The following is a 21,070-nucleotide window of genomic DNA, read 5'->3' as shown; positions in this document are numbered from 1 at the left end:
TTACACATGTTAGTTTTGTAAGCAATGAAATCAAGATGGTGGCGGCCTCATTTGCAACTGTCAGCCAATCACAGAACACAGCTGATACCATAGAACATTACTGTAATTTTTCTCACTCATATTAAGGAACTCAGGATAGACATTGTATGAGTTAATATTCTTTGTATCATGTATGATAATTTGTAAATCATCATGTTGAACTCTGAACTGTTTTGAGCTGGTGAATATTTCGTGTATCGCAATTATGCAATGGACTTAGTTTTTGCATATCTTTGATAACAGTTTAGTTTGGGGATTTTGCTACCATTCTCGAAACACTCTCGACATAACCCTACTGCATTTGATAAGGGTAATTTCTGTCAGCATTTTAATTGAATATCGTAGGATCACTTCCTGTTTATTTGAGATATGTCCTTTCTTGAATAAACATTATTTAACACCATTCTCTGTCATCTGCATCACTTACAGATCTTACAATAGAACTCTTGTTATTAACTTTTATTTTGTTTCTGTTTATTTTATTTACTTGCAATACTAGCCAATGCATAGACCATTTGACTGCAGGATCACAGCTACAGGTTATTATTTGCAACGAGTTAGCTGTGGGACACGAAAGCAGACGTGCACGGCTCAACCCTATGACTCCATCTAGCTATTCTTTTTAGACAAAGCCATGTGTGCCCAAGTACCTAAAATACAAGTAACCAGTGGTAAAGACGCAACTGGTTTGCTCATATGGGATGCTGTTTGGAAGAGCAAATACAGTCAGCAGTAACCATTAAGTACCATTGCAGCCAACAGCATACAAGTAGTTCTGAAGTTATACTAGGTGTACTAAAGATTTATGTTGCACCCCAATCTCATCAGTTGGCATTAGGATGCTATCCAGACCTGATCTCTGCACAAGCTGTGCACTCAGTTTTACATAGTTTTGAAATTCTGTGTGTTTAACAGTGTGTTTGTTATCTGTATTACAGTGTTTGTCAATAAACACACCATAATGGCATCCCACTAGTTATTTAAAATAGATTACTTTTCCATGTTTCTACCTATAGCTACATAGCTTAGAGACAACAAGTGAAATACTCTTCAGATCACCACCTCTTCATTCTAATAAGTAACTGCAAAGAAAATGAGGGATGACTATTTATTATAAGAAATTGAAGAGAACACTGAATTTCTGATGGTTAATAATTTGTTTCTGTTCTTAATTTTGTCGAAGTCAGTGACACTATTAGCCAGAGCACACAGTAGGGATCACTTATGTCTAAAGATGATGGGTGGGTTCAGCTCTCAAAGCTAGCAAACCACTCAGTGAGTTCAGTCTGTAGTGTGATATGTAAGCTGTTAACACACCAGCAGGCCATCTCTGGTAGACCCTGGGGTGGACCAAACCTACGTACGTTATGCGAGCCAGCCCATTGGAGGCAAGCTAGCACAGGCTGTCAGTGTGCAGTGCACACCTCTGCTGACAGGAGCTTTTGAACATGTACAAAGAAGAGCACCACAAATGGTGACAAATTTGTTTGAACCACAAGAGAGTGTCATGGAAATGATGGAAAAATCTGAACTGCTGGTTGCTTGAAGATAAATGCCAACTGTTCCATGAAAACCTACTTACAAAGTTTCAAGAACCAGTATTAAGTGAGGAATCTAGGAATATTGTACAATCCTCACCTATCACTTCCATAGAGACTATGGAGGCAAGAAAACTACAGGGCACACAGAGGCATTTAAGGACATGTCTCTTTCGTTCGCCCAGTGATGCAGTGTGTGTAATTTGTGTAAAAATTCATGGAGACGTATTTATTTGGTGCCAAAAATTGATGATTGCTTCCTATTGCTACTACATTTTAAAAGTCCTGTGAAGTGACACTCGTCAAATATGACCTTTGCACCATAACAGTCTGTTTTGTGTAGTTTTATGATAACAGACTTTCAGATAAATGACAGAAGAGTAGTAATGGTTAATGAATTCAAGTTGTTTAACTCATATGTTGTAACTGATTATGATAAATTTACTGTAAATGGGAACACAATTCTTTTTAAAATTTCACATTCCTTTTTTTAAATGTAGAAAATTTCTCCTTAATATGTTCTAGTTAACGAAATTAACAGTTCCCAGAGTTAACATGGGGAAAAATAGATGAAAGAAATGTTGTGACAGAACTGAATGCGAAGATTATTTTTTGTCAGCAAATTTATGTTTCAGCTGTATTGAAAATCTGGCAATATTGCATGTCTTTGATCTCATTGTAGTGACAATCCTTTGTAGTAGTAGTAGTAGTAGTAGTAGTAGTTAATAAATAATGTAATGCCACACTGTTTCACTGTTTACACATATCTCACTACCAGTCACTGCACACACTATACACAAGTTGTTTCATAACACTTCACTCACTGCGCGCGCGCGCACACTCTCTCTCTCACACACACACACACACACACACACACACACTCTCTCTCTCTCTCTCTCTCTCTCTCTCTCTCTCTCTCTGTGGTGATCTCTGGGCCATTTTCTGTACTGCAACTTCCCATTTGCTATCCTGAAAAAGTGAGTCACCATCCCTATATAATGAGTGAGATGTTGAGCTCAGAAAGACAAAGAGGTGTTGGTATTGGGCTATGCATAGCTTGGAGGTAAGTTTTTCTAGAAAAGGAAAAAAGAAGGAAAAAAACATAGTGTGAAGGTGTTTGTATAACATTTTTTTTTTTTTTTTTACCAAACCCCTCCTCTGTTTTATCTAAGTAATCCCTCAATGTATAACATGTATTGCATAACAGGTACTTTTTAGCTGCCTTTTTAAATAAGTATATTTTTGCAATTTCTTTAATCTCTTTTGGTAATTTATTGTACTAAGTTGAGCCTAGCTCTTGTTTCATGGTCATGGACAGAGCTGTTTTTGCAGTAATTACCAATGTTATTTTTGATGTGTACAACTGAACGGTAAATGTATTCACATGGAGCAGTTAAACTCCCCAGTGTTTTGAACAGATCTTTACAATGAGCTCGACTTCTATTTTTGGTTATTATTGTTATGGATCTTTTCAGGAGTTTGAAAATTTTGTTCACATTTTGCGCATTTGTTCCCCAAAAAAGAATGTCATAGCTAAGAACTGAGTGTACTTATGAATCGTATGTAACTAAAAGACACTGCATGTTACACACTGATGATAGGATTCTAAGGGCATAACATGCAGATGACATTCTGTTTGCAAGTACCTTTGTGTGTTCACACCACTTCAGCTGACAATCAGTATTCATTCCTAGAAATTTTACATTTGTTATGCAGTCTATAGAGGTCCCATCTACATTTAATTTAAAATTGCCGTTTTCCCTCTCCAAACTGAAATTCATGGCATTAGTTTTCTTTACGTTCAATGTCACTTTATTGCTTATTGACCTATCGTAACACCAACAAATTGCACACTAAATTACTCAGAGAAGACAGAAGTATATAAAAATCTATCATAAATGTTCAAAATGTCTTCCATTGGCTGCACAGACGACATCTAGCTGATAACCAAATTCATCCCAAACTGAGCATAAGGTACCTTCTGTCACTGAAGCTACAGCAGCTAATATTCTGGTTTTTAGTTCATCAATGTCACGAAGTAATGGAGGAACGTAAACACATTGTTTAACATATCCCCATGGGAAGAATTCAAATCGTGTTAAGTCAGGAGGCCAAGAGTGTAAAGCCTGGTCTCGCGGTCCTGTATGCCCTATCCAACGTTGAGGCACGTTGGCATTGAGGAAACTGCGCACATTGTTGTGCCAGTGCGGTAGTGCTCCATCTTGCTGATAGATGAAATTGTCAGAGTCAAGTTGTAGGAATAACAAGTTCCATAGCGTTGCAAGATATGATTGTCCTGTTATGGTTTCTTCCTCAAAAAAGTAGGGTCCATATACCTTGCTTTGTGAAACAGCACAAAAACATTCACTTTTGGTGAATCACGTTCGAGTTCAATTGTTTCATGAACCTTACCACTAATATGGAAAGTTGCCTCATCGCTGAATATCAACAGTGACATAAAAGTGTCATCTTCCATGTCCTCTAGAATAGCACTGCTAAAGTCCACTCACTTCACTTTGTCAGTATCTCGAAGAGCTTGTACCAGTTGTAATCGGTATGGTTTGAGGGCTAAACGACACTGTAACACACGCCACACTGTCATGCACGGTAACGCAAGTTCTTGGCTAGCATGACACGTAGACTAACGGGGGCTCCGCTCAAATGCTCATCGGATTTGTTCCACTGTTTGTTCAGGAACGCTTGGCTGGCCAGGAATTTTGCCTTTACAGAGGCACCCTGTTTCTTCAGACTCTTTATACCACCGTCAAATGTTCTTTGGTGATGGTGGTTTAGCACGAGTATGAAACACCCGCTGAACGGTGATCACTGATTGAGTATGACTAAATTCAATAACACAATATGCCTTCTGTTGTGTGGATGCCATATTGCACGAGACTGGCTGCACGCTCCAGATCAGCGCTCGTAGTGACACCTAGCGGATTTTTTCTGAAACTCTAGACCATGCTGATTACATCTAGCCTTGTTTCAGTTACCTAGTGACATTTGTCTCAATATTATTAAAAGTTAAAATTGGGTCATTCTTTTTGGGACACCCTGTGTTGCTGTCATCGGCGAAGAGAATTTTTTCACTTTGAGTAACACTACTGATAAAGTCATTTATGTATATCAGGAATAGTATTGGTTCTGATATGCTACCTTGTGAAACCCATCTATTAATGTATTTTGGTTCTGATAAGTGTTTTACTAAATTTTTATCTATTTGAAGTATGTGTTATCTCTACTCTTTGTACCCTGTCTACTAGGTATGATCGAAACCCATCATTGGCTACCCCTCTTATTCCTAATGCTTCCAATCTATTTAATAGAATCTTGTAGTTGACTGTATCAAAGGCCTTAGAAAGAACCAAAAATATGCCTGTGACTCACCCATCTTCCATCTTTGTCAAGAGCATCAGGTACAACTTTTGTGAATTCTACTATGGCTGTCTCCATATTTTTGCCACTTTGGAAACCAAACTGTGATTCGTTTGAAAGATTGTATTTATTCAGGTAATTCATTAATCTACCTTTCATAATTGCTTCTATTATTTTTGAGAACCGTAAAAATGTAAATGTTGTGTGACTAGGGTGTCCCGCCAGGTCTTTAGATGTGACGTACGTCACTTCAGCGACTTGCGCAGTAACAGCAGGGAAATGGGCTGGTAATTTTCTATGTCTTCTGAATTTCCTTTCTTAAGCAAAGGTACAACTCTTGCCTGTTTTAACTGCCCTAGAAATGTCACTGATGTGAAGGATTCATTTATTATCTTTGTTAAAGGGCCTTGTATAATCTCCATGCATTGTTTCAGTACACACATTGGTACTTCATCTGAGCCTACTGGCCTTTTTATTTTTTGAACAGTTTTATTGACTTCATTCTCTGTGGTTGGAAGTAACATCATTGTATTTAGTGCAACATTATTTACAGCTGTTATATTTGTTTTGGGAAATGTTTCCTGTAACTTCCCTTCAATACTTGAAAAATGCTCGTTTACATAGTTTGCTAAGTGTTGTGGATCATTTATTACCTTATTCCCCTCCCTTATCAGTATGTTATTCTGCATTTGTTTGCCTCTCCCCGTTTCCTTTTTTATAACATCCCAGATTGCTTTGCTTTTATTCTCTGCATTATATATTATTTTGTCATTAAATGACTTTTTTGCAGCAAACAGCACCTTGCTATAGATTTTTTTGTATCTATGATAGAAATTTAAGAATTCTGGATCATTGTGACTCTTTTTCATGGAAATGAGGTATTTGAGTGTTTGGGAGGACTTCTTAATACCTGCTGTTATCCATCTGTTTTTGTGAGATGTTGATACAGACATGCATACTTTTGGAAATGCCTTTTCAACTTTCAGTTTAAATAACATGGATAATTTTGTACATTAATGCATGGCAATTAGATTTTGAGTGCTACAATGGATTTTACATGGGTATATTGGGAGAGTTCTGTTCATTTCTATTACGTTTGCTAATTCCTCTGCTGGGAAGATTACTGTTATTTGCCAGGGATGCTAAGTGTATTAGAGATGAAAATCCCCTTGAAGGATGCTTTAATAGCCTCTTAAACACACTATTTTCAAATACTTGTTAGAATACTGACTGTATGGTTTTGCAGTGTAATTCTCTGCAGTTTTCTATCAAATCTGGCATTTCAAGCATCAGCATTTAGCCAGACAACACTATTTTAATGTCCAAAAGATGTCTGCTATTATTTTCCACACACTTGATACCATATGAAACTTGGGTTTGTTCACAATTTTGTACATTTCTGTTTGTCAAAATACATTTTTGACCAAATTTTTGTGATATACACAAAGCTCATCAGCTGTGCGCACAGCCTTCTCCGTAACACAAAAACTCATTTGGCAGAATTCTGTATCAGCAACTTTTTCACCTTCATGTCATTTATTTGAGGATGTAGAAGAGTAACATGCCAGCTGTAGTGAGCTCTATTTATTTATTTATTTACTTGAAAAACTGTCGGATGGATGACACATATCTTTGCTTAAACTTGTATAACAATTCACCATTGAACAACGATATGAATTGTTGTTTCCTTGCTTTCATTTCAGACATGTAAGATTTGCTCTAAACTTCATGTAAATTACATTTAATTTAATAATTTTGCTGATATGGGAAGTAGCAATAACAATAAAAACATTTGTTTCAGGGCAGCTGCTATGCGTTGTAGAGAAAAAAGAAAGTCATGGATAAAAGACCTGGAGAAAAGGGCAGATATTTTGCAAACTTCTAATGACCAACTACAAGCAGAGGTCAAAAGTCTTAGAGCAGAATTGGCTACCCTCAAGGCATTGCTTTTGCAACATAAGAACTGTTCTGTTTCAGTTGCCATGATGCAGAGTAAGTGCTTTGTAAATATTGTGAATAAATGTTGACCATTTAAAATCACATTTGTTTGTTAAAAATTACTATTTTTAAATTGCTGGAAAATTTCAGAAATCATAGGTCCATTGAAACCACCTCAAACATTTGTAAAAGAAGCTCAAGATGTGTGTATGAAAGTAGTATCAATACAGGTGAATCATTAGTTAATTGCTTTTGATTAGAACTATTGACAATAAAATGACATGTGTTGTGTTCAAGCAAATATGTTTTCTTAGCAGAATGCTGTTAAATTGTACTTCCAAAATTACACTATAATACAAATTTAAAAATAACTGTGCAGAAGTCAAAATATTGTTTGTTGAAAAGTAAATATTAAATCGTTTCTTAGATATGACATTCCCTTTGTAAAAATAGTGGACAATCTATAAAAAATTACTGAGTGTAAGATGATCATGTATATAAGATGACACTCCCCCCCCCCCTTTTTTTTAAAAAAAAAGAGGCTCCTTGGAAACATTTTATTTTTAAGTTATTCTGACCAATCAAAATTACAATCTATTTTATTGATATAAAGTATCTTCCTAAAAAGTTAACATTATACCTGTTCTAAATTATGCCATTTATTGATTGTCTACATTCTGATAGTAAAAGGAGAAATAAAATAAAGAAAAAGAAATGATTTCCTTCAGTTTGTTCACTTCTATAGTATCAATATTTTATTTTCAATCATCATCTTCCTCACTGGTATCACTACCTACAATTTTAAGCCTACTGGCATTTTCTCCTGCGAGGCATTCCACGGGGCACAGAGGTAGTCTACATATAGGTTAAGAAAAATACCCATTTTTATTAAAATACATTGACCCATTTTGAAAATTGGCAATGTGAAATTGTCAAAAATCATTATAGCAACTCTCCTAATTAAGCTAAAATAATGGGAGGGTTGTCATTTGACAACATTTTCCATGAGCTTTCATATGATGTACCTATGCCCTAGATAAGTATGATCCGAGTAATGTCTTAAGGGATGGGAAAGACTCGCCATTGTTTAATAGCCATGTTAGAAAACTGCTATATAAACAAAGAGAACTCTATCTCAGATTCAAGAGAAGTAAAAATGTAGTCGACAAACAGAAGCCGAACAAAGCAAAAATGAGTGTAAGGAGGGCAATGAGAGAAGCATTCAATGACTTTGAAAGTTAAACTTTGTCAACCGATCTGTGTAAAAACCCTGAGGTTTTGGTCATATGTGAAATTGGTAAGTGGGTCAAAATCGTATATTCATTCATTCAGTGACCATACTTTCACAAAAAAAGGAAGATAAGTGAGAGAGGGCCAAAATACTGAATTTGGTCTTCAAAAATTATTTCACTGCGGAAGGTCGTAACGCAGTCCCTCATTTCAGTCTTCATACGAATGTCGTAATGGCTGATATTTAGATAGCTGATTGCAGAATAGAGAAACAACTGCAGTCGCTTAGTTGTGGAAAGGCGTGAGCATCAGATGAGATAAGTATAAGATTCCACAATGATTATGTGAAAGAACTTGCTTCCCTTCTAGCAGTAATTTATCGTAGATCGCTTTAGCAACAAAAGGTACCTAGCAACTGGAAGAAAGCACAGGTCATTCCCATTTTTAAGAAAGGCTGTAGGACAGATGCACACAATGATAGACCTATATCATTGACATCACTGTGTTGTAGAATTGTGGAATATGTTTTATGCTCAAGGATTTTGACATTCTTGGAGAAGGAAAATCTCTATAAAAATCAACATTGAGTCTGCAAACAAAGATCCTGCGCAACTCCGCTCGCTCTGTTCCTCTGAGATCCACATCCCCATAGACTATGGCATGTTCCTTGACTTCAGGAAGGCATTTGACACTGTCCTGCACTGCCATTTAGTGAAAAAAATTGAGCTTATTGGGTATCAGAGCAGATTTGTGACTAGATTCTGGACTACCTTACAGACAGAACTCAACACATTGCTCTTAACGGAACAAAATCGACAGATGTTAAGGTAATTTCTGGAGTACCCCAAGGTAGTGTGATAGGACCAGTACTGTTTACAATGTATGTAAATGATCTAGTAGAAGGAGTGGGATGCCCTCTAAGGCTATTCACAGATGATGCGATTGTCTATGACAAAAGTAGCAACGCCAGAAGATAGTAACGATTAGCAGAATGACCACCAGAGAATTGATTATTGGTGCAGTCTCTAGCAGTTGACCTTGAACGTAAATAAAAGTAACATGTTGTGCGTACATAGTAAAAGAAATAGCTATACTATTGATGACAAACTGCTGGATACAGTATCTACTGTAAAATATCTAGGAGTAACTATCTGAAGTGGAATGGCCATATAAAACAAATAGTGGGAAAAGCAGATGCCAGACTCAGATTGATAGGAAGAAGCTTAAGGAAATGTAACTCATCCACAAAGAAAGTGGCTTATAAGACGCTTGTTTGACTGATTCTTGTGTGTTGGTCATCCATCTGAGATCCCTACCAGATAGGACTGATTTTTTTTTTTGGGGGGGGGGGGGGAGGGGGGCAGATATCCAAGGAGGAGCCACATTGGTTTGTCACAGGATCATGTAGTTGGCATGAGAGTGCTATGAAGATGCTCAACAAACTCCACTGGCAGATGTTACAAGTGAGACAGTGTGCATCATGGAGAGATTTACTATTGAAATTGGACGACTTATTACTTCCCCCCACATTCGTCTTGCATAATAACTGTGAGGAAAAATTTGAGAAATTACAGCCAATACAGAGGCTTATCAACAATCATTCTTCCCACGCACTGTTTGCGAGTGGAACAGGGTTGAAGGCTCAGTTAGCGATACAAAAAGTACCCTCTGCCACACACCATTAAGTGGCTTGTGGAGTTTGACATAGATACAATACAATCTGGGTGTGAGATGAAAATTCATTTTCAAATTTAAATGAAAATATAAATTTTTAATTTATCAAAAGTGCATCTTCAAAAGTTTTCAAAAAATAACTTAAGATACTTTACATTATTGTTAACTACTTCCCTAAATATGAAAGTGGGACTGTCATGGGTTCACACTTTACATAAAAGTTTCAAAAATACATGTCACTAAAAAAATGACATTTTTGTAAAATTTATAGATTTAAGCAAAACTGTACATCACTTTATTCTTAATATATCCATGTGCATATTCAAATTTACTGTTAACACGGATATTTGAAGTGACACTTCCAAAACCTCTTACAAACAGTATGTGTTCTAAGAATTTACTTCTTTTTAAACACTTCATTTGTTTTTACAGTATCATCCCCAGAATCTTGTATATTCTTCCTCCTGGTGTTACTGGGTTTATTCTGCGAAGAACATCATTTACAGATACCCATAGGATATCAGATATTGTAGGATACACATAAGACAGTGATGGGCCACTTGCTTGAAGGAAAGTAGCTTTAACTTCATCAAGACTTTTGTGTTTTGTTAAAACATAAGCTAGCTATCATTTCTTGTCATAAGTGGCAGTATTACTTCCATGAATATCTCTGTCAGTTTATCCAGAGATTTTTTAACTGTTTTAGCAGTAAATTCTGTTGTATCTGAAGAAGTATTTTGCAGTATTTTCGATGTTCTTGATGCTATCAGTATAGAAGCATTTAACCTCGGCGTCCCTTTGGTGGTAACAGATTGATTAAAGCACTCTTCTAGATGTCTTTCAGTTTCAATGTACTCTTCTTGTGTTGAAAATTCAAGATGTACAGACGGAATGTTTTTAACTGCCCAATTAGAAAGTAGTGGAGTAAGAATTTGGTATCATACAACGCCTGCAGACTTGCTTTTGCTGCCTATCTCTTAATAATGCCACCGACATGGTTGCAAGGTCCTTTCCCATGAGCAGAGGCAAGAAAAGTAAATGCTTTTCTGTTTCCATGCTAAAATCATCTTTCTGGAAATATACACTAATTAGCCAGAACATTAGGACCACCTTCCTAATAGTTGGTATGTCAGCCTTTGGCTTGGACAACAGCAGCAACATGCTGTGGCATGGAAGCAATAAGGTCTTGGTATTTCACTGGAGGGAGTTGGCACCACATCTGCACACACAAGTCATCCAGTTCCTGTAAATTCCGGGAAGGGGACAATGAGCTCTGATTCCACATTCAATCACATCCCAGATGTGTCAATTGGGTTCAGATCTGGCAAGTTGGGGGGGGGGGGGGGGCTGTAAATCAACTGGAACTCAACACTGTGTTCCTTGAACCACTCCACCATACTTCTGGCCTTGTCACTTGGCACATTATCTTATTGAAAAATGTCACTACTGTTAGGAAACGTGATTGTCATTAAGGGGTGTACGTGGTCTAAGACCAGCATACGATACTCCTTGGCCATCATGGTGCCTTGTACAAGCTCCACTGGACCCACAGATGCCCTTGTGAATGTTCCCCAGAGCATAATGGAGCCATCGCCAGCTTGCCCCGTCCCACAGCACAGGTGTCAAGGAGTTGTTCCCCTGAATGACGATGGATTCGCGGTCTCCCATTAGCATGATGAAGAAGGTACTTGGATCTGTCAGACCATGCAATGCTCTGCCACTACCTCAGTGTCCGCAGTGCTGATGGTCATGTGCCCATTTCAGTTATAGTTGCTGATGTGGTGTTAATATTGGCACATGCGTGGGTCGTTGGCTCTGGAGGCCCATCATTAGGAGTGTTCAGACACATTTGTACTCTGCCCAGCATTAAAGTCTGAAGTTAGATCTGCCACAGTTCGCTACCAGTCTGCCCAGCCTACGATGTCTGACATATGTAATGAGGGGTGACTACCCAACCCCACATCTGGACATGATTTCACTTTGGTTTCGCCATGTGTTGAACACACTCACCAGAGCACTCCTCAAAACACCTGACAAGCCATACAGTTTCCAAAATGCTCGTGCTGAGCCTCTGGGTCATCTCAATCTGCTCTCGGTCAAACGCAAATAGATCGCACGTCTTCCCCATTCTACACATGGACAGAAATGCTCACTGATACTACATGTACTGTGTGTGGGTCTGACTAGCAATCATTCCTTGTGAGGTAACTCTGCTATCACCTGGCCGGGTTTATGTCGATAGTAGGTCAGTGGTCATAAAGTTCTGCCTGATCAGTGTAAGTTTACAAAAAATTTTTATCCTTGTACAGTGCTGCACTGCCATCCAAAAGTATGTCAGTTTGAAATGTGGATTTTAGAAATGGAATTAGCTTTTTATTAAAACAGTAGACTGCTCTGGTCTTGTGTTCTTTAGACAGAAAACCTGCGTCTGGCCATCCTGATTTAGGTTTTCCGTGATTTCCCTAAATCACTTCAGGTAAAGGCTAGGATGGTCCCTTTGGAAGGACACAGCCAACTTTCTTCCTCGTCCTTCCGTAATTCGATAGGACCGATGACACTGTTTAGTCCCCTCCCCCAAATCAACCAACCACCAACCCATAACACAAGGAATTGATGCTGGAGTGCACAGCTCTTTTGCCAAACAGTGTTTGTAAAAGGGTAGTTCTTCATTGCTTGACACACCAAGCTTGGCAACTTTTATCAAGAATAGTTGGAATAAGTAATTGGATTTTTTCATCCCAATTTGTACATTTTACATATACTCCAAACTTTTAATAATTATTTTTATCAGTTTACAATTGTATTTTAAACCACCATCACACACACGCACACACGCGCACACACACACACACACACACACACACACACACACACACACACACACACACACAAATTCAACGCACACACACAGAGACTCTGTCTGTCTCTCTCTCTCTCTCTCTCTCTCTCTCTCTGTGTGTGTGTGTGTGTGTGTGTGTGTGTGTGTGTGTGTGTGGTCTGATTCCAGTGAAGGCCTGTTTCGCTGAAAGCGTACTTGTTTGATAGTCTTTTCGTTGTGCCTATCTGTGAATCAGCATCTCTGCTTTATGGTAATTAGTAATTCATCCTTTTCATAATATTGTCATTATTTCATCCTGGATTTTTCATTGTTTAATCTTATATTTTTAGTAGTTCTAATAAAATAATCACTCATCATAGTCACTAGTTACATTTTAAACATTTTACAGATAAGTTTATGAAAAAGTGAAAAGTTATGTGTGGATATTTATGTATATTCCATTTTAATGTATATATTTTTTTAAAAAATCTAATTCTTTAAGGAAAATATGTGTTTTTGAAATTTTATAAAGGTGTGAACCCACGACAGTCCCACTTTCATACTTAAGGAATTATGTAACAATAATGGGAAGTGCTCTGTATATTTTTTTTGAAAAATTTTTAAGATGCACTTTCTGATAAATTAAAAATTTATATCTTCATTTAAATTTGAAAAACAATTTTTGTGTCAAACTCATCCTTGCTGCAGTGGCTACACCGGTTCCCATGAGATCACCGAAGTTAAGTGCTGTCGGGCGTGGTCGGCACTTGGATAGGTGACCATCCAGGCCGCCATGCGCTGTTGCCATTTTTCGGGGTGCACTTAGCCTCGTGATGCCAATTGCAGAGCTACTTGACTGAATAGTAGCAGCTTCGGTCAAGAATACCATCTTACGACCGGGAGAGCGGTGTGCTGACCCCACGCCCCCTCCTATCTGCATCCTCCACTGAGGTTGACACAGCGGTTGGATGGTCCCGGTAGGCCACTCGTGGCCTGACGACGGAGTGTCAAACTCATATTGTGTTATATAGCATAGAAAAGCTCGTGGAAAATGCTGAAAAATTTCCTTCTATTAAGCAAAGACCCTGCCCAGTATCCTGTTCCAAACAACCTTCCACTACTGGATATAATTTCTTTTGTCAACCATCCCTTTTCTTGCCATCTAAAGATAAGTCCTGCAGGCAGTTTTCCTTTTGGTATCATTTTCCTACAAAGAATCACATATGGGGGGGGGGGGGGGGGGGGGATTTCTTCCATCTGCAAATGCACCCAGTATGACTACCGTATTTACTCGAATCTAAGCCGCACTAGAGTCTAAGCCACACCTGAAAAATGAGACTCGAAATAAAGGGAAAAAAAATTTCCCGAATCTAACCCCCACCTGAAATTTGAGACTCGAAATTCAAGGGTAGATAAAAGTTTTAGGTCGCACCTCCAAATCGAAACAAAGTTGGTCCATTGTAATATGAGACACAATTTAGGTCGAATGAATGACGATACAGCTACAGTAGTTTGGTTCGAGTCGTAAGCTTAGCAGTTAAGCTTTACCAGGTAGCCATTGCTATGCGTCAGACGCTCCGTCCTTATTACGTACCCTTCCTTTTTCACGTACTTCGTCTGGTTTGAATCGATTGCATATTTTTCTTTGATCTGATAAGTGCCGTTCTCTTTGTTATAGGTGTTTACGTCACTCTAAGCTGAAAATGCATTATTGTACTGCGTCATGCACTGTTTGTCGTATTCTGATAATGTGAGTTTACGACCTGTTGCCACTCACGGCATGGCTTGCTTTTGTGTGCGCTGCCGCCGCTTACAATAAAAAAAAAAAAAGAGGAATTGCCTCATTAGCGAAACAATGGCAAGAGACTGCTATTTGTTGTTACTTACACTGCTGCTTTCTTTGATAATGATCAACAAGAACCAAATAATAGACTGCGTATGATAGAACATGTTCTGAACGAGAGTTTAGCGAAAAATTTTCTGTTTGAAAATCTTTGCCGACACCTCTTTAGTACATTCTGCACAGAAATTAGAGTCATCTTAGATTTAAAAATCTGGTCAATTGCCGTGCTTCATTTCTGACTGTATCACTATTAGGCATAAGAATAATACGAATATAAACATGACATTATGTTTATATTCTTCCGTGTTTGCTGTTGTCTCACACTAGTTTCGTAGTTTATTAGGCTGACAGGATTTAAATGAAATAGCAGCAAACATGAAAGAATACATGGCAAAATGTTTATATTCGTATTATTCTTATGGTGAAGAGAATACTGCATGTGATTCACAATTCATAAAAGTTCCTATTAGCAACTATCTTTTCTCACAGTTAGGAAAAAATTCAGAATGTAGTGTTGGCCATTTTGGCAAACATCCCAAACAGTCTTGCCAGTCGGATTTTTGTAGTGCATTGGAATGCTGCTACATTCGAAGATGAACAATACAGGATTTGTATTTACTTCATTTGATAATGTATGAAAATGCAGTGGTCGAAACTCGGGGCAGAGAAAAAAGCTCGTCTTCCACCTTTTTTTAAATTTATTTACTGACGCAGAGGTTTTGGCCTTAGTATTTATCTTTGTGCCTGCAAAGCATGCCTGTGTAGCGCTACATATATTTGTCGGCTGAAGTTAGTTGTGGCGGCACCTACCGACATTTTTCAGAACGTCCGCTTAATTTGCACTCGATTCTAAGTCGCAGGCAGTTTTTTGGATTACAAAAACCGGAAAAAGAGTGCAGCTTAGATTCGAGTAAATACGGTATTATTCTGGTCTTTTCATTGCCATAAGTCCTTATAGGAACACTTTGAAGCCCTTCACATTAACAGTAACATTTGATGGCATATCAAAATAAACAGGCATCGAATGGGCATTGTCCATATGAACTAACAAACAGTCTTACTGTTTCCTAAGATTGATTACATAATGCTGATATGCAAGTAGTTTTACATCATATGCCCAGGGAAGTTGCTGAGCTAGTGTAGTTCTACATTATACTGTAAGCTCCACACTCTTCATCATCCTCACACACCAGTCAGTACTTGCTTTGAATTCTGCGATGCATGTGGTTGGAAAATTTCCTTTTACCTCCAGTGCCTTCATTCAGGTAATTTATTGAGTAATTGAGTAGCCATCATTGCATTTCGCTTGCACATACTGAACAACCTGCTGCTCCAGTTCATAGAACCTTCCCTGAAAGTTTGTAATGTAGAAGTGGTGTTCTTAAAGTTATTCTTCAACTGACACCACCTACAAACATTCCCTTCTTTGACACCAAAGTTTCTTCCTGCTGCATTGTTGTCTGTGGCCTCTGCTTCATGAGTCACCACTAATTTACAATCAGTGTTGTATTGTCTGCGAGAACCAGTTGGCAACTGCGAACTTGTACAGCCTTGTTTCTCAGTTAAGTCATTGCTGTAATTTGCATCCATTCTTTATTGCTGCAATTTAGAGTTCTTACAGCTCTGACAACGTAGGCATACTGAATAACAACAATATGGTGGCCTCTTGGCTCCCCACAGCTCCAAAATGCACCAGTTTTAGTACAGTTTGTTGTCATATTCAGGCAGGGAGTACTACTTTGCTAACTTTACGTAATCAATAACACAACATAAAGGTGGTAACCTTAGCAGCAGCAGCAGCTGCAAATGCAAGGTGACCTATTATTTTTTGTGAGATGGATATGTGAAAAAAATCTTATAAGTTGAGTAAATGCAGTAAAGGAAATGAAAATTACAGAATTCTCTGTCAGGCAAGAGATTACTTTGAATAGCGTAATGCTTTTCAAAGAGTGGCTCATTTGAAGGTGATATCTCTTGCAGGGTATGCTGCAGTTTTCTAGGTTTGTTAGGCAGCTTGGCTATGGTTTACAGATGATTTTCTATCTTTGTCTTTATAAGTGTTGACGTGACGTTCAAATTCTACCTCGCATGCTCCAGTCACATTTCAGAAGCAGGCAATATTTCAGATAAAGAACACAAAAGTAAAGCCTGCAAAATAACCCTCTCTTTTTAGTGTCAGAGTTTTCAAGCTCATGATCTCTGCATGTTTCATTTGTGGTGTACTTCATAAACAGGCCTAGTTGTTGTTGGTGAATTCTAAACTTAATCTCTTCATAATTTATACAGCCATTTCAATCACCAGTACTGTCTTCATCCTAGTGCATGGAGATTAGTCTCGCCTTAAAGCAGTCACTGCATTACCCAATCCCAGTCATTGCCTCAACCTCCAGTTGTAAATTTATACTGTTTTGGTTTTGAATGATTGCACTCCAAAGCAAAACATGTCAGGAATAACTTATTATCTCTCAAAGTTTTCCTTAGCTTTACTAATAACTGCTACAGAATTCGAGTCTCAGACACACAGCTTTTAGTTTGCAAAGAACCAACAACAAACATATGAAACTAAGTAAATACTATTTGTAGAGTGAAAGCGACACATTTACAAAACACTCATATGTTTCCTCTCTACCAAATTTGTGAGTACAGGCTGGCAGGTTTTGCCAACACTAGTACCAGTACATGAAACAACACCTACAGCTGTGGACTTTTAGGGAAACTTTGAGCCTCTTTTGAATTTAGTTAAAGCTATCATCCAACTAAATTTGGTTGCAACACAACTGTGATTTATTAGGCATGGTCCTGTTGGTAGTGGTATATCCTTGTCTTGCTCTTGTCTGTGAGGACCTACAGTTTAGTGAGAAATCTGAACCATGCTGAAACATGAGCTGTCCATATACATTAAGCATTGACAGATATGAAATTTTTTCAGTCCATTGTATTTTTGAGGTGTGACAGAGAGAAGTCACTGACCCAGTTGCCTTGAGATCGAGTGCTGATATTGTGATTAGCAGCTCTTGGTTTAAAAATTAAAACAAACCTTGTGCTTATTACGGAGTATTTGAAAATGATAGGGTGATGGTGGTGGAGGAAGAGGAAGACTCTCTCTACGTTGTGATGCTCAAATTTCCATCGCAGCTGGCTTACCATTGTTAGCTCTAATTTACTTATGATGTGCATTTGAAAATTGTAGAGAATTGTAGTTTCAATTGTAGTATTGTAGCTTTGTCTTGCTGATGTGTAGAATGAGAGATAGGAAATGAGTGAGGCTAAAAGCCCAAGGGGATTTTGAATTTTGCATCCTTTCCATATTGGTGATGCCATAAACATCTCACTTCATGAGACACTGTATAGACAGCTGCTGTGCAACTTGAGCTGCCTCTTTCCAATGATGAAATTGTTTTCCACCACTGTGGCTGAGTGTAGGTGCCTCTATGTAGCTCAGCTACAGAAGCGGACAAGTTCACTGTCACTTCCCAAAAATTAATCCAGGCAAATGATGGGACAATTTCTGAAGTGGCTCACTGCCTCAGCCTGAGTTCATACCATCTCTATAGCAGGTTGATGAAATAAAACAGAAGGAAGAAAGGGAGGAAGAAAAATCCTGAAACAGGTTAAGTTCAATTTATAAGAATTTTCATAATCATTGTGACAGCAAACATCACTTGGTAGCCACCTTATTATAACTGAATGTTCATCAAAAGAACTTTGTTATGAACAAAAAGCAAATTTTAGAGTGTAATCATCAAAAAAGAAACTTTTATGGCTTACTGCCCAGTCTTTCTTAATGAAGCCATCTTCAGAATGTTTGTGAGATTCAAAAAAGAACATGAAGCAAGGTGGTAATATTTGCACCAAAGGATGCCCTGGCAGTGCCATGACTCATCACACAGTGATAAATATACATTGTGTATTGAAAAACTTGATATGGATGGCATTTTCCATGTTTATATTCCTCTCCCTTTGGCATAGAGTGTGTCAATCCGAGATGTTATGACCTTGCATGGCAATGTATGATGAGCGACAGTTCTCCGTACTCTGGATCGAGCGTGGATTACAGTAATGCTTCCTATTGCTAGACAAGTGCCCTTTCGATGTCAGCAATGATCTGTGATGGTAGTATTAGGATTACAATACTTCACCCTTGAGCCCTCATGCTTTTACAGTTCTGACTTGTATCCAGGGAATAAGCTTGCCAGCCTAGACAATTCACCAGACCTCTGTTGTTACACATTATCATCAATAAGAGTGATCACATATCTGTATGGATCAAGTAAATGCCACACAGATATCATTGCAGGATGTCATTCCTGTAGAAATCAGTGATCATTTTTTAACACTTTTTGATGGCTGAAGGTTTGTTGTACAAGACTGGTAAATCTCAAATGTCAGGCCCTCAGGGGCTCAGGATTTGTATGCCGAGTACGAGCTTGCCGACCCCGGGGTTCCTAAGCTGGGAACTGGAAAGTGCCACCAATCCTCTGTCACCACAAGCTCTGCGCATGCTACAGCGACCACTGTGCGGTGCAGCGGTGGACCGGTGTGTGTCACAGGGAATGGGGATCTTGGCTTGACTGCCCAGATCGCGAAGATGGAATAAAAACCTCAATCTCAAGGTGAGCTGCGTGCTGATGAGATGCATGGCTGCCGAGTTGGAACAGTTGTTAGTGGGCAACCTCTGGGAAACATGCAGCGCCTCAGTGGTATAAGGCTTACTCAGTCACGCAGGGCTCTGTCTGAGTGGACCCTCATTTTCCTAGCTGTTAGTGGGACTGAGATGGAACACTTGAAATCTTCTTCTGCTTCTCCTCCCGGCAGGAAGGGTGTACTGCCTGGGAGGGCTCACAAGCATTCATCAAAAAGAATGAGGGAGGCTAGCTGTTCTGATAATCAACTTGTTAGTAACGGGGCTCAGAATGTCTTTGTAGTGATCAAGAGGAAGGAGGGGATGTTTGAAAAAGTGTCTCCCTTCTATATCCATGAAGGCTTAGAAGGGCTTGCTGGTACCCTGAAGTCTATTAAGCAGTTGCGAAATGGTTCCTTGCTGAAACTTCCTGGCAGATTAAAACTGTGTGCCCGACCGAGACTCGAACTCGGTACCTTTGCCTTTCGCGGGCAAGTGCTCTACCATCTGAGCTACCGAAGCACAACTCACGCCCGGTACTCACAGCTTTACTTCTGCCAGTATCTCGTCTCCTACCTTCGAAACTTTACAGAAGCTCTCCTGCAAACCATGCAGAAACCTTGCTGTTTGAGACTAAACGGGCAAAGCCCGTGGAACTACTAAGGAAGTCACAAACATTGGATGAGTATGACGACATTGTTGAGTTGCATAACTCCCTTAACTCCAGCAAAGGTGTGGTAAGCTGCCATGATATTGTGGACATAGACATTGCCAAACTCAAACACTAATGGGCACCCCAGGGGATAATAGATGTGGAGCAAAGGGCAAATGAGAACAGTGGAGAAATCGAGAAGACTGCCACCTTCATTGTGAACTTCAATTCTTCGATGCTACCTGAACACATCACAGCAGGCTTCCTCCAACTTAGGTTAGGCCCTATGTACCTAACCCTATGCGCTGCTTCAAATGCCAGCATTTTGGTCATACAGCGCTGAGTTGCAGAGGTGAAGCAACTTGTGGGAAGTGTGGAAAGGCAATCCATGAAGCTGGGACTGACTGTCCATCTCCAGCAGTCTGCATTAACTGCTCTGGGAGCCACCCAATATGGACTACCCTGTTTTTGCAGAGGAATGCAAAATTCAATAAATCAAAGTGCCCAATCAGATCCCCTACGCAGAAGCCAAAAAGGACTATCAGGTGATGAAACCTCCTGTCTTTGCCACCTTTATGCTTCCTGGTGGAGAAACCTCTTCGTAAGGTCGACGCTTTGTCGCAGACGACATTCAGTGTACCATTATCCACCACCAGGACCTGTACTTGCACCTGCATGTGCCAAAAAAAAAGTTAGACATAGCGATCCAATGCCCACTTTCTTCAAAGAAAAGTGGCTCTCATTGCCCCCCTTTCCCCTTCATCCTTGCTGGGAAAGAGAGCAGGGAAAGGATCTCAGCATTTGGGTCGAAAGCTGACCAGGGAGTCATCAGGCGTCACTCTGGCACGTTTGACTGATGGTGAAGGCAGCATGGATTTTGATACCTCATCACTAGACACATTCAGTACCTCCACCCTGCCTCACTCTACAAGTGCCTCACCATCCCGGCCCAAAGACAGGAGTAAATCAAGACCATGCTGATGAAATGACTTCCATAATCCAATGGAATATATATGGATACAGGACTCATCTGGAGGAATTGAGATTCCATGTACAGGACACACCCTTTCGCCTCTGTCTTCAAGAGACTCATTTTAAAGAGACTGACACACCTGTACTTGGAGGCTATCACCTTTACAGAAAAGATGACCTTACAGGTGACAGGGCAAAAGGTGGAGTTGCAGTATTTGTCAAGGGCACTTTTCACTCCTCACCTATTCCCTTAACAAAAACACTACAAGTGGTTGCTGTTCGGGTAGTGGCCCATGTTGACATTATGGCGTGCTCTGTGTACCTACCACCCCATGAACCTCTTCACAGTGGGGTCTCCACTCATCTACTT

General features: G+C 39.2%; 1 protein-coding gene across 2 annotated transcripts in view; it reads left to right on the top strand.

Annotated features, from left to right (window-relative positions):
• LOC124556547 (cyclic AMP-responsive element-binding protein 5) overlaps positions 1-21,070 on the top strand; it is a 160,105-nt gene that overhangs the window by 128,619 nt on the left and 10,416 nt on the right. Inside the window, exons 10-11 of one of the 2 annotated variants that reach the window (XM_047130504.1) lie at positions 6,754-6,944; positions 7,041-7,556. In XM_047130504.1, coding sequence (XP_046986460.1) covers positions 6,754-6,944; positions 7,041-7,132 — 283 coding nt within the window. In that variant the 3' untranslated portion in view covers positions 7,133-7,556. Of the gene's footprint in view, positions 1-6,753; positions 6,945-7,040; positions 7,557-21,070 lie in introns of those variants that run through there. The other variant, XM_047130503.1, reaches the window with a different exon arrangement.

Source organism: Schistocerca americana, chromosome X (genome assembly GCF_021461395.2).
Source record: "Schistocerca americana isolate TAMUIC-IGC-003095 chromosome X, iqSchAmer2.1, whole genome shotgun sequence".
In the NCBI taxonomy this organism is placed as follows: domain Eukaryota; kingdom Metazoa; phylum Arthropoda; class Insecta; order Orthoptera; family Acrididae; genus Schistocerca; species Schistocerca americana.
The sequence above is the reverse complement of the archived record's forward strand: the minus strand, read 5'-3'. Positions and strand labels throughout refer to the sequence as shown.